The sequence below is a fragment of the Protomyctophum bolini genome, assembly GCF_963924005.1.
Source record: "Protomyctophum bolini genome assembly, chromosome: 21".
NCBI classification, from domain to species: Eukaryota; Metazoa; Chordata; class Actinopteri; order Myctophiformes; family Myctophidae; genus Protomyctophum; species Protomyctophum bolini.
In genome coordinates this window covers 9800933-9817317 of record NC_137882.1, presented here as the reverse complement: position 1 = coordinate 9817317, position 16385 = coordinate 9800933, and the positions used below count along the sequence as shown (strand labels likewise).

The following is a 16385-nucleotide window of genomic DNA, read 5'->3' as shown; positions in this document are numbered from 1 at the left end:
CACCACAGTTAGAGTAGCCTACAGATACAGAGTAAAAAATGAAGAAAATGGTGCCCAGATGTCCCTAGTGCCCAATTATCCAGGTGCCAACATGTCCCTAGTGCCGTCCAGGTGCCCAGTTATCTCTACCCCTATGTGCCCACTATTGTGTCTTGTCCAGGTTCCCACGTGTCCCAATAAGTTCCCAGTTGTCCAGGTGCCCACATGTCCATAGTGTCCAGATGGTTTTGGTGCCCACTTGACCTGTCAAAGGTCAAAGGTGGGGTGAGTAGCTCACTCAGAACCTCTGCATGACCAAAAAAGCCTACTATCTAACATTGATTACATTTTAGCTTCCACTTGCTTCCACTGGAAGTCTGACGTTTTCAGTTACACTCTGTGTGATCACAATAAATTAAAAAAAGATGTCACTGTGTTTTGTATCTCATGTCCCAGAGTCGTCTATCTATCATCAATGCCCCAGCTCTAGGCCAGTTACAATACTGGAGAACAATGAAGTACTGTGTTACTGAGTGCATAAAGTTTCTATTGAATGTGACAACCTTTTTGTCCACAAGGTGTCAATAAGAAATCATTTATCTGCAGAACTGCGGCCTGCTCAGTTTTAATGATTCATGAATGACAGGAGTCTATATTATACAGTGAAAAATTGTCGCTCCCCTCCGCCTCCAAACATATTATATTACATTGCCAAAGCAAGTGTAAAAATAAAAACAAACAAAAACAAGGGAACACAGTAACACACACACCAGCAACGCGTAAAACAAACCACAGACAGACAGAGCTATGTCACATTGCACACCCCGCTCCCTAGTCCCCTCGCCCCCATTTCTCTACGCGCGAGGGGTGTGTGTCGCGTGCCAAAAAATAAAATAAAAGAACAGATCTACATTGCTGACAACGCGTCGTGTCCCGGCGCATTGCTTCCTTGTAGATCTGCTCTTCTTTGGCACGCGTCACCGGCTCAACCAATCAGACGCGAGGCCGCCTGCGCAGATTCAAACCCTCCTCTGCAAGGAGGCTGGGCGCGAGAATCGGCGGGATGGACAAAAATCATGAATGCCAAAGAGGGAGCTCAGACAAGCGGGACAGTACAGTAGCGTCACTAGCGTGCAGCCTGGATGTGTATATGGAAAGATAAATATGTCACCTTTTTCTATAGCATTCCAAATAAGACCATATTTAATATTTAGTAAAGTGAAGGAACCGAAGAAGGACTTTCAGACACGCGTTGCTCGGAAGTATCATGCTATTATTACAGCACTGCAAGGAAGAACATCATGTTATTATGGACTGTAAGCTGCTGCTGTTGCTGCTGTGAATATACTGCCAGCAAGCTGCTGCTGCCTCATGGTGCATTTCAGGAGACATTAAAGTGAGAAATGAGTGGCTGACAGCGACGTCTGCGTGCAAACGACCAATAACAAACACCTTGTATGGAAATCTAGAGAAGTGTCACCTCGATATTCTTTTTGGGAATCTATACGATCAACTCGCTGCTGGCTCTCATGGACGACAACGTGAAATCATCATCACGCAGGTGGGACAAGATAGGGATGCTTCATCTTTATACATATATTTACACCATTCCTCAGTCCATACAGTTTTGTTAAATAATTGAGAATAGCTATTATTTACATATTAGTAACGCGATCATCTAAAATGAAAGTGTGTGTGAGTACCGTGAGTCCGTGACTCACGCTGATATCTCATATTTTGCATGTGCGCACCTGCTCATAGGCTACTCTTATCAGGACCACATGTACTGTAAATGGTTGCTGCTTGTGAATTACGGTAATTGTGACAGAATATATAGCAGGATGAATGCTCAAATATAATTACGGTATTTCAGGACAGTTCTTTCTAAAAAATAAACGTAGTGTTCTATTAAACCTCACACAAAATAAATAATAAGTCATTACTTATATATATGATCGAAAATAGCGGGAATAGCTTCTCAGAAAGTACATGAATGATTAATTTCCACTCCTTTGCATGGGTGGATTATGCAACTCGACAGCATGCAGCATCATTCCTTGGTGATTAATTACTTGAAAGTGAAAGAGCATGCATGTAAATTATAATGTTTGCTTTGGCTATCTTAATCTCTAAAATAATTTCCAGTGTTCTTTCTATTTTCTTTATTGCAAATTACCCGAGTGTCACCAAAATAAATATATTTTAGTGTAAAAAATACCTGCAAAGAAGATTAATTTAATTAACATTGCCTAGTAATGACCAGGGTCAATTCAAAGGCAGCTGGTTAGGTGCATAATATTGAGGAGATTTGCATGTGAATGGCTAAATTAAGTATTGATTTATAGTGTGATTGGTCCATAAACATGGTAGTGACGTAATTTCAGCTTGAATGAGCAGTTCAGAGGCGCGTGTCCCCCACCCCCTTTGTGTTTCCATCTGGGGTTAGTGGGGTATGAGGTTGAGGGGCGCCTTGTCTCTCACAATTAGACACAAGCTCAAGGTTGCACCTGGTGAAACACTAGAATATGTTCTCTTGAGGATGAGGATCTTCTCCAGCTGCAGCAGTAGTGGTGGACCGTGTGCACATTCGAGGAAGTTATCCATCTTCTGAAATGCTGTACCTATTGGTTTTACAGTGGCAAACTAGAGTACCATATCATGTCATCATTATTAAACATATGTAGCCTAATTTAAACTAGTAATACTGCCATTTAGAGTAATTAATATACTGTATAGATTTAACAGCAATGCATGCCGGCATGCTAAAATTCAATTAATTATTACAGGCATAGATATAGAAACTCCCATGAAACTTAGTTCCCACAGTTTTTCAAAACTTCAGCAACCTGGACGGTTAGTTTTTTTTTTGTCATTTTCCTGACCACACCCCATCGTACCTCCGAAAACTCCTTGCCTACACAGTACACACACACACACACACACACACACACACACACACACACACACACACACACACACACACACACACACACACCGTCGTCATTTACTTCCAGAGGAGAAAGAGCCTGTTGATGTGGGAAGTTACACCTTATACTCCTCCTCCTGGTTCAGCCCGATAGGTCCACACTCACTTCCATCTTTCTCTTTGCCCTATTGAGGGAATTAGGCTGTGCTGAAATTCAATTGCCATGTTCAGGTCAACATCTGAAGCAGCCCTTTCATCCATGTTCAGAAGACCTGAAGGAAAGCCCATTTCCTGTACTGTGTGTGTGTGTGTGTGTGTGTGTGTGTGTGTGTGTGTGTGTGTGTGTGTGTGTGTGTGTGTGTGTGTGTGTGTGTGTGTGTGTGTGTGTGTGTGTGTGTGTGTGTGCGTGCGTGTGCGTGTGTGCGCGTGTGTGCGTGCGTGGTGTTTTGCTCGGTGGTTCCCATGGTAAATGTATTCATTTTTGCTCTGCTAATTAAAGTCGTGTACAGACACTAATGCAAGCATAATTTACCCGTATATTTTGTTGTACGGCCATGTCGCCTGCCAAACATAACAGATTTTCAAATGAAAAGTACGGCTTAAAGCCATGAAGGAAGTGTTGCCCAGCAACAACCTTTATATGGATATGGAAACAGAGCCTGAATTGAATTATGTCATTTTTGTGGTCAAGAATTCAGGGGCTGACTTGGACAGAAATGTCTGTGTATAGATTAGAGAAGCAGATGTTAATTATTTTGGTGGATCTAAACGTTATTTTTTAATTCTTTAAATTTTTAAGAAAATAAATTAAAGAAGCAGTCCTTCAGAAAAGGTCAATATTGGTCCATTAAACCATTAAAACCAGTAATAAGTGTGGTCTAAAAAAGAAGGCAAGCCCTATGTGACATCATAATTTGATTTGTGGTGGATAATTCTGATGTAATTAAGGTTAGGAATGTTCTTTGATGCTTTTCCCTATTACATCGACTGGCAGAATCTTGTTTCCAACACTTTTTTTACATTGATGTTCATGTTTCCCCCTGGAAATGTAATCGTGGCAGATTCATGTTGTGAGTGTTTTAATGCGATAATCACCTCTCAGCTGTTTCTGTTTTAGCATGCTGTTGTAGCCTTTTGTTATATCTAAGTATAATTTTCTTGTACTCGTGATTAACAGCCCACAAGCTTGCGGTACAAGACTATTTTATGGTGTATTACAGACACCAAAACAACCAATTTGTCAGAGCGGCATGATCTAAGAAGTAACTGAAATTCTGAATGGGATTGACTACTGAAAACAACAAATGCCTGCAGCCTGTGAAGGAACACCATGAGCTAATTTAACTATGTACCACTAACAAATTTAATACACTGCTTTTCAAAGAGTTTTACTTGGCATTAAATTAAAAGAGTTGGTTCACAGTGGAGAGTGGACCGAAATATAATTTTACAGTATGTGAGTATATGAAGTGTTGTTTGGTGTTAGTATTGCATAACCAAGTAGAGCTCTTTTAACAGATCTGTGCCTTTCTTTCTCTCTTCTCGCACCTCTACTGTGCATTTTCAGCGAGGATGAGGACGAAGAGCTACATTCCACAGATCCAGAGAGTAAAGAGAAGGGCAAAGACAAGAAGTCTCTGTGCAAAGTCAAATGGTCTCGGGATGAGGTAAGCTTATGAGAGAGCCACTGGTTGGTGTGTTGTATAGTTGCTGTGGTATATACATACAGTGAATGAGATTGAGCATACATTATTTGTGTGCAGGGCAATGTTGTAGTACACTCAAAGGGAAAAACGTGGAGCTCAAATTCCTAACGCAGTTGAAGCATATTTATTGGACCAGCGTTGCCTTTGTCAAGGTCTCAACAGAGTGCACTTTCCAAGTCAGATGCCTTGGTGAAATCGTATTCATCACTACTGTTACTGGCTACATACAAGAAGGCTGTGAAATGTCTTCTCTAAAAGGGAAATGTGAGGGCGTTAACCTGAATGCAGATAAAGGAAGCTTCTCAGGAAGGTTGGTTCCTCAATGTCTGTCTGTCTCTCTCTGCCTGTTCTTAGGACGAAAAGCTGAAAAAGTCAGTGGAGCAGCATGGAACTGAATCCTGGAAACTGATAGCCAGCTATTTTCCAGTAAGGACTAAGGAGCTACAGTAGTACTGTGTTTTCACCCCTATAATATAAATATGCAGAATCGCAGATCTATAAATAGTAATACCGGTAGTTTAAACTTGGCATTGGCAATGTACAACAATAGCAATATCACATAATTAACCAAATTAAAGTTACACTATTGCATTTTATGTTGCTGATTGTAGTCATGTTGATGTTTTGCCCAGCTGTGTGTGTCTGTGTGTACCACGGAAATGATGTGATTGGCTGTGCACTAAATGTGATGATGATGTATCTATCTCTGTAACATAGTCTTTGCTGGTCTCATATGTTGCAGCTGCCAGAAAGCAGATCATTGACATTATCCCTAATAAGAGTGTGTTTGACAATGAGGTGAAGTCACAAGGGTGTGGTGTGGTGAATGGTATTTTACTCTCAGAAGGCTACAGGTGTGCTGTGGTTTGACGAGGTGTCGTTCATTCTGTCACAGGGGAGGACAGATGGACAGTGTCAGCACCGCTGGCAGAAGGTGCTCAACCCGGAGCTGGTGAAAGGACCCTGGACAAAAGAGGAGGATCAGAAGGTAAGAGGATCTGGGCGTTCCCTGTCCTGGGATGGAGAGAGTAGAGGGGAAGGCAGAATGGAAGATGACGTAAAAAGGTAAATGATAGGGGAAGTATTAGGATGCTGTGGGGACTGGGGAGAGGATGGAGCCATTGGAGTCAAAAGAACACCGGACGAACAAATGGTGCAATGTGTCTTTCCCCTCTGGACTAGCAGAGCTCTGCACATGCTCAAGCAAGTTTCCCGCCAACGTTTTCATTTGGGCCGTAGCTATGTAAACTCTCCAGTACCTCATGCCTAACTAACACAACTCAGACTTTCCAAGACTGACTTTGGTTCTGAGCCCAGTACGTTTCTGTGCCGACTGAACGTTGATTTCTGCTCAGGCAGCAGGAGGAACAATACATTCCTTAAATGGAACGGTGCTCTGCAGGAATGTCAAGAATGACGTTTTGATTCCGCCAAGCTGTTGGCGTCACAACATGCAACAGCAACACAGACCTGTCTGTGATACCCCAGACTGTCAACGATGACATCACAGCATTTTTCAGCCGTGACATAAAGAGCCCACAACTTCAGCAACTCCTACAGTGGGATTCTAGTGGCGTACTACTAGCCAGAGGAAAGGTCCCTGAATAAGAGTTTTGTAAGGCCTGTTATGAATGCATCCATGTAGGGCATTTCCGCATATTCTTACATGTAAAAGGAGGAAAGATACTACAATAAACATGGTATATTTATCAACACTTTCAACCTGGCATCCCCACTTTGGGCATACAATTATATGCCAAAATAGCAGACCTACAATCTCAAAAAGCACCACGTGTTGTGAGCTTGTAGATCTGACAAATATGTTTGCTATTTCCAATGTGACGTTATACGATAAAGTATCAAATAGGGCTTAAGTGGTTGATCACCACCGCGCACTGTCTGTGATTAGCTAAACTTCCTTTTCCTGAACATTTTTGCAGGTTATTGACCTTGTGCACAAATACGGCCCCAAGCGCTGGTCCGTGATCGCAAAGCACCTCCAGGGACGGATCGGGAAGCAGTGCCGTGAACGGTGGCACAACCACCTGAACCCAGAGGTGAAGAAGTCCTCATGGACCCAGGAAGAGGACCATATCATCTATGAGGCCCACAAGCGGCTGGGAAACCGCTGGGCTGAGATCTCCAAGCTCCTGCCTGGAAGGTAAATGCAGCCTCTCTCACACACGCTGCTTGCCCCTATTAAACGTTTGTACTGTACTTTTTGTGATTAAAATGGGGGGCATTCATTCACCAATAAAATATTGTAGGGTCTGATGAAAATTATAGTGGCATCGAATGACAAAATTGTTGAATATGCATCAGACTACACCTGAGAAGTAGTATTGACATCACATGACCCACATTCTCCTCAACAGGACTGACAACTCCATCAAGAACCACTGGAACTCCACCATGAGAAGAAAGGTGGAACATGAGGGCTACCTCCAGGAGGGCTGCCGGGCCTTCACCTCCTCTCACTGTGTGGTGAAGAGACGCCACCACAGACCCTGTCCTCCTCCACCACCGGAAAACCTGCACTGTGACCACAGTCCCCTGTCCATGTCAGCCCCCAACCAGGTGGGTCAACTGCTGTATACACTAGCATGTCAGTAGTTCTCAAACGTTTTCATGTCAACAACCCCCAAATTGATAGTTTTTTGGCCGCGGACTGCCGTACCCCATTTGAAAAGATGTTGTGTGGATTCTTTATTATCACATTTTCTAAAATAGCCAAAAGATAATATGGGGCTTAAGTGGTTAATCTGTTCCTAATTCAGTGGGGACTCAATGGAACCCCCCAAGGACCCCTGGGGGTCCGCTGATTCCACTTTGAGGCCCAGTGCAGTATATGTCCTTGCATTATTTTTTCGGACAATATGCTATTAAACAAGTCCTTGCTTAAGTTGCTTTGCTTTTCTGATATTTGTCAAAAGTGTGAGGTCTGTGTGTAGTTTTCCTGAGTTTATTGTTAGTTTGATGTTCTGTCTAGATGCAAGGATATCCTTATGACCCTCACAATGGACACTTGATGGACAGCCTCCCCGACACCTCCTGCTTTTTATCAGTGAGTGGGAATCTGTGTGTCTTCTTGTTTACTTTTGTGTGTCTCTGTTTTCGCCTGCATGTGTGTCTGTACATAGATTGTTGAAAACAACTTGATGTCCGACTCCTAACATAAAAGAATACAACAATGTAGTAGAGCCCGACCGATTTTTAGACCAATATTGATTTAGGAGGGATAAAATTAATCCACCATTTACGGCATTATAGCTGATATACAGTATGTAGGTCCAAAATAGAAATAGTCTTGCCGATTGTCGGTTGTGCTCTACTATGTAGTAAATCTTAGCGTTTCACCATTAAATCTCTGTTATATGTATTATTTGTCTTTTGATTTTCCTCTTTCTGTCCTTCTCTCGTCCCTCCGTCCCTTCTTTTTCTCCTCCCCTCCAACGCGTGTTTCATTCCAGCCGCCCTGCCTGGATGACCCAGACAGAGAGCAAAGAATTAAGGAGCTTGAGTTGCTGCTTATGTCAGCAGAGAATGAAGTCCGGCGCCAAGCGCAGTGCAGAGGCCCATGTGTAAGAGCACACTCTGCAGTGTGTTAGTTAGCATACCTAGCCTGCGTGTGTGGTTTCGAAGCTGGCACATGAGAGTGTGCTGTAGTGCTCATTGACGATGAATTCACACAGCGGCACACATGCTCCTATGTCAATAAGGTATGATGACATAAGAGCAAAATGGCCGCGGTGTGAACGCCGCCAATGTATGTATGTGCCAGCAGCCTGATTTGCTAGTAGTTGTGCTGTATAGTAACTAGCTTCCCATCTCATTACTCATTCAGACTGGCCTCAAGTGTTGCTTATCAGCTTCCTCCCCTCCTCCGCCCCTTCATACCACCACCACTCCAACCATTAACCTCTTACCATTCCCCACCAGCGCCCCCCTGCCACTCCCACATGCCCATGCTCAACATGTGAGTTATCTCAGCCAGCGGTTTGTCGTGGAACCTCAGCCACTCTGCACTCTTCCTGTTCTGTCTTTCCCAGCACCATCTTCTTCCATCTGACGCATTCATCATATCTAAATCCATCTCCGCTTCTATGTTTGATATTGTGCCGACATCAGCTGCTTGTTACAGTATCACCATTGTGTGTCCCTGGGTTTTCTTTGAATGAAGTTTCTATTGAGAAGATTTAATTAACAGCGTTTGAGATGTAATCATCACTGGCTAACTCAAGACTAACTCAAAACTCAAGACACACTCCCTTCTCACTATACACAGTATATAGTGCACTATGTACTATGTAGTCATTACACCATTATGTAGTAGTGTCCGAATGTACAGTGTTAGTGATAACTAGAAAATACTGTTCATGAGGAAACAGTGTGGGCTTGAATATATACTTATATATATATACCCTATATGGCTATGCCTATCTGGCTATATAATCCGATATAGTAATGTAATCCGAAATGCATCGGAAAAAGTAGGGTACCACTGATGGTTACTATCGCAAACCAACAAAAACAAAAAACAAAAAATAATGATAAGTTCACTGCATAGTCCCCTAAATTAGAGTTAAAAGTTAGATGAAACTCATTGAAACTTCATTGGTATTCTTTATTTATACCTTAATACCTCAACTAGAGCTGGGCAGTATGAAATTAAATTAATTTATTACACAGTTTAGCAAATATACCTCTGTGCTTTATATACATTTCATTCATAAAATGTAGGCATATCTGGCATTTTAGAGAATTCAACATATTGCCCAGCGCTAACCTCTACCTTTACAATCTAGAGATCTGCGGCCACAGCCTGCTGCAGTGTCTGACCTTCATGTTGTGTCCCTCCTGCCCCTCAGAGTATGGAGCAGTACTCCGTGTGGTCAGACAGTGCTTCAGACGACACCCTGACAACCAGCAACAGCAGCCTGGAAGAGCAGGGGGAGGAGAGGCGCCCCCAGATTCCCCAGGGGCCTCCAGGACAGCTCCACGTCTCCCCCAGCAAGTTCCTGGCAGTGGAGACCGGCACCTTCCTGTCCACTCTACAGTCTATACCAGAGTTTGCTGAGACTATGGAGCTAATAGACTCAGTGAGTGTGAACACTTCTGCCTATGCCTTGCCTGTGGTCTTTTAGATGGGTCCCAGGGACATTTTATTCCCACTTCAACAACGTTAAAATACAGTACTGAGTACAGTATTGCATCCCAGGACCACCGGAGGTTAACTGGTTCAATGTTTTCCTCGGTCAATGTTAGCATGTCCTGCCATGTTTGACTTGAGGTAGGCCAACAACACGCACATTATTTATGTTTGTTTAGTTTAACTAATGGGGAGCTGAAATGTTGACTTGATGGAGGCAGTGATTTAATCACAAATAAAAAGAACATTAATTTTGTTTTTCCCATCACAAGACTGGCTTAGAGAATGCAAGGTGGGAGTGTTGAGGGTAAAATGGAAACTTGTTTGTTTTTACAAAGATCTTTTAGACGTTTTTAAGTTAAGACACAATTGAGTCGGGAGTTGGGAAAGGGAAACTGCATTATATATATATGCTGTATGTCAGATGTGGAACATCAAGGGTGTGTTGTCCATTGTAGATCTGTATGGCTCTGCAGGACCCTGTGGCCTGGAGCGACGTGGGCAGCTTTGAGCTATCAGAGGCTGCGACGCCCCCCAAGCACACCCAACAGGAATACGCCGCCCTGCTGCAAGAACGGACAATGGAGGCGTTGGGATACACGGTCAACGCCCCATCTACCTGCATCCCCGCCCATGAGAAACACTGCGCGCCGTTTGGACCGGGCAAGGGCAACCCTCTCACTCCCATCAGCACGTCCAAGCACCCTCAGCCGTCCACTGGGAGGAGGAAGAGAAGAGAGAAGGGGGGGCAGTCTCCCATGCGTGACAGGAACTACCCTTCCTTCTTAGAGAACGTCACCAACTCGCCCAAGAAAACGCCCATAAAGTCGATGCCTTTCTCCCCATCTCAGGTAAAAAATAAAAACATTTTTTTAAATAATAATCCGTATTATTTCAGTACATGGCGCTAAATTCACCAACGCGAGTAAAACAAAATCTGATTAGGCCTACGGTACTTCTTCCACTACTACCAATGTGAGTCACATCCTGGTTGTTTTCTTCCAGGTGTTCAACGTATCAGGAGCAGAGCATCTAAGCCTGGAGCACCCAGCCTTCACCTCAACACCTGTGTGTGGCCAGAAGTGTCTCCTAAACACACCCCTTCAAAAAGAAACCACGCCCAAGCAACAGAAAGAGAATGCTGGGTAAGAGAAGAAAGAAACAGGACAAAATTGATAAAAAGTTTTGGTTTTGCCTTCTGGGGCACAACCTCCAGGAACTTGGGTTTGTTTGGCTCCTTCCCCTTCTTAGAGGTGCTTCTCTGTTTGTTCCTACTAACAACATTACATGTTTAAGGCATTGGGTTCTTGATGAACTAATACGTAGCAGACTTTGTATTGTATTGATAGTTGTTTTATAGCCTAGTGGTTCTTTAAGTGTGGTCTGTGGACTACCTGGGGATTTAATTTGTACACTATCAGAGTTTTGGGGGCTGTGGCCTGGGGTTGCTTTAAATAAAAGTTTGAGAACCACTGTTATAACATATGTTATAAGATGTGTCTATGTTTAGGTCCAGGACGCCAAAATTCCGTAAGGCCGTAATGATGCCAACTCCCAGGACACCAACACCATTCAAAAAGGCTCTGGCTGCTCAAGAGAAAATGCATGGGCCACTGAAGATGGAGGTAGGTTGTAAAAACACTTCCATACCATAATACTCCCCCAGCCACCTTTTCTTGCGTTTTTATTTTGTTTGTGTATTATTTCTGTCCTGCAGCCCCAGCCACTGGCATTTCTAGAGGAAGACATCCGTGAAGTTCTGAAGCGAGAGACTGGAGCCGATATCTTCAACAGAGCAGACATTCAGCATGAATTTAGGACATGGAAACATGATGTAAAATGATCTTTACAATATTGTAGTATTTGTCATTTGAGCACAGTAAAACATTTTACCACATGGGTGGTTTTCTAATATCAGGTTTTGCGTGCCTCATTTCAGATGGATGGCCCAGCCAGGAAGGTGCGCAAGTCTCTGGTGCTTGATCCCGTGGGCAAAGACTGCCTCAACGTCCAGCTCTTCCAAGAGCGCCTCAATGCAGAGGTAACTTCATGCTGTTTTTAATACTGTACAAGTGTAACTTTTAAAAGAAGACTATATATGTACTGACATTTGCAGACATTCAGATTCTTGCTTAATTTCGAATCATATCCAATTGTGTACTCTGTATGTTGTCAAAGTCAATTGTGCCACCGGTGGAATACCATGTAATGCTAGTAAAGCATACACATATTGAGGTTGTACAGCCTCTACAGAAGAATTCTAGAGAAGTGAAACCAGCTCATAAGCCATAAGTCTACAAAAACATTAAAGCTTGTCTGACTGTGACAATTTCTATTATTGTGCAAGATTTGCCATGATAAAGTTACCATATCGTATCGTAAGGCCATTTAGCATCAAAGCATATTCGGTTAAATGCTGAATATACATTTATTGCAGAATTGCAGAACTACATAACTTGATTGATTCAGTTAATTGTAAATCCTTTGGTAGGAGGCAGACGAAAATCTGCTGACGAGCTCTTTTCTGATGACTCCGATCCCTGAGCGAGAGGAACACAGCCGTCCGTTGTCCTCTGGGAGTGAGGAGGAGATCGTTCCCTTGCATCGTCTCCCCAGTCCCAGAGGGAAGAAGACCCCAGCCACCCACGGAACACCAACCCACAACCCATCAGTACAGGTGCACAGAGGAATGATCTTTGATGTAAACAACAGGCATGTAAAATGACTCAAAGATGAATACACATACAGTATATTTAATTAAATATATTATAGTATGTGTTCACTGAGGTTTTTGTTCCCAATATCTAGTCCACTGAGACATTTGACCTCACCATTTTGATCAGAAATGTTGACATGTGTTATCAAACACTGAGGTGCACCTGACCTGGTGAACGGTTACAGCAACAGAATTGTTAATGTTCGGGGAAGGGAAGCCAGGGCCGGGTGATCTTTGTCGCTGCGACTCTGATAGGCTGGGGTGGCTTCTGTTAGCAGGGTGTTGAACAGGGGGTAGGCGTAGGCCAGTGAGTAGGGTACAATAGCAGTGCCAACAAAAAAAGATGTGGCGAGGGTTAATCGGCTGGAACAATGCAAGTGTACTGTTGTCAGAGGGATGTTTACAAGACCACTGATCTTCAGTAACTGTCAATAACTGTCTCATCTGCAGGTGAAGAGTGAGTGGGAGACAGTGGTTTTTGGGAAGACGGAGGACCAGCTAATCATGACAGAGCAGGCCCGCCTATACCTAAACCCATACGTAGGCTGTACCTCGAGGGCCCTTGTGCTCTGAAGTCACCCACACACACTACACCTGTCCGACACATTTGCCGTCGGAGGTGCTTTGTAATCCTCTCCACTTTTTCCGCTACAGCAGTGGTTCTCAGATCTTTTCATTTCAAGGACCCCCGTCTTCTTCACGTCGTCCTCAGACGAGTTTCAGCAGCACCCATTACAGACCTGGAACATTTAGGACCCACTTAAGGAACCCTGAAGGTCACTTTGAGAACCACTGCTCTACAGACAATCTTTCGTAGGCCAAACACAATGTTATGTTTTCTTTTTTATATAACACAGAAATGCACTGCCAAGGACATGAAAAAGGCATGGCTGATGTTATGTTTTTTACTTGTCTGTGTTTCTAGGTCACTGTCCAAGCACTTACGGTATTCTATTCATACTGTAAGTGTTTTCTAGAATAGATGACCTGTCTTTTCTGATCAATACACGCAAGCTGTTGCCCTGGCTACGTAACATTTTCTTTTGTACAGAAAGAAAGGAAGAAGATAGATATTCTGCACTAGTCGACCATGTTAAAAACAGCCTGCCCATACAGCAGGCTGTAGATTATAGACTGTTTATCACTAGCAGTGGCTGCTTCTTGAGTTTTATATTGTTAATATATTGTTGAAATGAGAAAAAAAGAATGAAACATTATCTCCTCCAGCTTGTTTGGTTGAACTGCCCTGTTGCTGTAGTTACATCAAAGAAAACATGTTCCTACAAAAAGTTACTTTTCAACACATGAAGAATAGAACCCAGTTTTTTTGCATTGAGGCCCGATATATTGTTTGAAAAACAATGTTTTTTTTTTTAAGTTCATCAACACATGATCAGGTTAACATTTCAATTGAGGAAAACAGGAAGAATCAAAAAAGAGCCTAAACTGCAGTTATGTGGGTTTTCCATGGCGGCAGCGTTATGTTGTGGAGAATGCTTATCCCTGATGATATGAAGTCTTGTGGGACGGGAATAGAAAGCGGTCAGTATTGCACTACTGAATTTGAGGCCGAGAAAGGAGCAGTGTTTTAAGGGCAAACTGGATAGCACTTGCGACACGTATGTTTCAGTAACAGTGCCCAAGTCCTTTCCAAGGCCATAGTTTCCTCTGAGACATTGACTGAATGTATTTCATAGCATGGAATTGCGAAAGAACCTCAGAACGGAAGGGTACGTTATCTCGTTATGTTCTTTTTTTTCCTCGTATTTATTGTTTGACAGCTACCTAAAGCTCAGATGTTATTAATATAAATCGGACACCATAATTGAGAAGTTTACCTTTAGCTGACGAGACAGCCTAAAACCTTGGCTTTGCGCTTGCCCCTTTTTTTAAGCAGCATCTTCAGCGTCTTCTTAGGGAAGGAATGGTCAACGTTGTTAAGGCCTAATTTATGCTCGTCGTCGTACGACAGTGTTAAAAAATAGCATACGTACAAGCTCACAACGCGTTGCGGATGTGACACGTGAGCATGTAGGCTGGCTATTTCGACACACAACACCATAGTCAAATGAAGTGTGAATCTGGCTTTAGTCAGATGTTTCAGTGTGACAAAGGTTGGTACTGGCTATAATGCTTTCAGTGTTGTACGACAAGCATTTGGTCAAGAAGGATTTACCATGAGCCTGAAGGCTGTAGAATTTTTTATTTATTTAATGTCTACTAATTAATATATTTATTTCTTTAAAAGGAAAAACATTTAAAAAAAAAAAGAAATTATTGAAGAATTATATTTTCATTTTCTCTGTCAAAATGGTATTGTGCTACCATTCAGTTCATTTTCTCCCAAGTTAGAAGTCAACATGCACTGCCACATCCATCCATTTTTTATTTTATCGTTACTGTCTTCTAATCAGACAAAGACTCACTCTAGTAAATAACCATAATGTAGTCCTATCACTAATATTTCCTTTCTTTTCTTATTCCTTTCGAATCAAAGTGTGTTCTTGTTCTCTTGGCTTTAGGTAGCAGGATTCCATCTCTGACCTCTAATCATAGACAATTTGCACTTTTTGCTTGTCGTTGTAATTGTTGGACTGTTTGTTTGTGTTGACGATATAGCTCTCATTTGTGCGTGTGATTGTGTGTTTTGTTTTGGTTTTGTTTTTGTTTTTTGCCGTTAGATGAATGTCTCTTAACAAGGATTGAGGATACTGACATTGTGATGAAGCTGCTCGATTTTTACAAAGTAAAAGAAGATCAAAGGCAACAAAAAAGTGTGCTCTAGGTACCACAGATAGAGCTAGGCCTTAGAGAACAAAGCCTTGTATGAAATGTTTTATTTTGATGGCTTTGTACACAAGCACTGCTAACTGCATGCATTTAGGCTGTGTGATACCGTTTAAACAATTCATTAAACTGCTTTCATGTTAGCAGTTTTACAATACTGGTGTGATGAACGCATTTCTGGATATCTTCTCAAAACAAATCCTCTCTGAAACAGTGTGTTTTGTTTTGATGCTTTTTATGTTGTAATCAAGAGCAGTGAACTAGTGAAGGTGTGATATTGACCTCACTGGATAAAGTTAGCGTCACCTATAATCTGGATTTAGATGGGGGATTATCAGCATTAAGCATGGGAGTGAGAAAAAGAAGGGAATCTTGTCAGTGATATCAAGTGGAAAGATCAGGCATGTACAGTATGCAAGAGGAGAGTACAGTATGTCGTCGCTGTCGGACGGAAACCTTGTCCAAAACAGTTACTTTTAAGGATTAATCAAATGTAGTTATTATGTCTTAATGACTTTCAACCTGGTGTCCCTGTTATGGGCATGTCAATACGTTTAAACTTACAAAAAATAGCAGATGTATAAATGCTCTCAACACATCATATCGTGACTTGTGAGTTTGTAGATCAGCTATTTTCACTACTTTTGTCATATAGGTATAAAATAGGGATTAGAGATAAAAGGTTTCTGTTTGACAGTGACAATATTCGACATAAATGACCTCATAAAAGAGCTTAATATTTGTATTTGATCATGGTGGCTGAGATGACTAACAAATGACTTTGTATTCTGTTTGTTGGTTTGACTTGTGTGTGTACATTCCATTTGTAGGTCCAAGTATGCAACAGTTGGCCATGTAAAGGTTTTGAGGGAATTAAGTGCATGTACAAAAAAAGTAGCATTTGTCATACTACTGTAGTTATGCATGAGCAATACACAAGATGCTGGACTTTTTCTTATTGTTTACTAGACAAATCACATTATGTAACACCTACATTTCATTGTATACAGTTTTACAATAATGATCATAAGATTCATAACCATGATATATTAGAATTCCTGCCAACTGCCATTTTAACCATGTACTTAATATGGAAAATAAAATGCTTTTTTTTGTATGACA

The 16385-nt window shown here is 42.1% G+C and overlaps 1 protein-coding gene across 3 annotated transcripts; it reads left to right on the top strand.

The window, feature by feature from the left end:
• Positions 1-1101: 1101 nt before the first annotated feature.
• On the top strand, positions 1102-16385 carry mybl1 (v-myb avian myeloblastosis viral oncogene homolog-like 1). 3 transcript variants are annotated; one of them, XM_080793961.1, is made up of 16 exons: positions 1102-1540; positions 4473-4572; positions 4966-5037; positions 5507-5599; positions 6552-6772; positions 6987-7188; positions 7601-7675; positions 8082-8192; positions 9480-9710; positions 10237-10611; positions 10766-10905; positions 11271-11385; positions 11478-11594; positions 11700-11801; positions 12252-12437; positions 12927-16385. In XM_080793961.1, exons 1-16 carry the CDS (start codon positions 1509-1511, stop codon positions 13047-13049), a joined length of 2295 nt encoding a protein of 764 aa, XP_080650087.1. In that variant the 5' UTR covers positions 1102-1508; the 3' UTR covers positions 13050-16385. The 3 variants fall into 3 exon arrangements, with proteins under 3 accessions (XP_080650087.1, XP_080650086.1, XP_080650088.1); XM_080793960.1 differs by having other exon boundaries at positions 10219-10611; XM_080793962.1 differs by lacking the exon at positions 8082-8192 and having other exon boundaries at positions 10219-10611.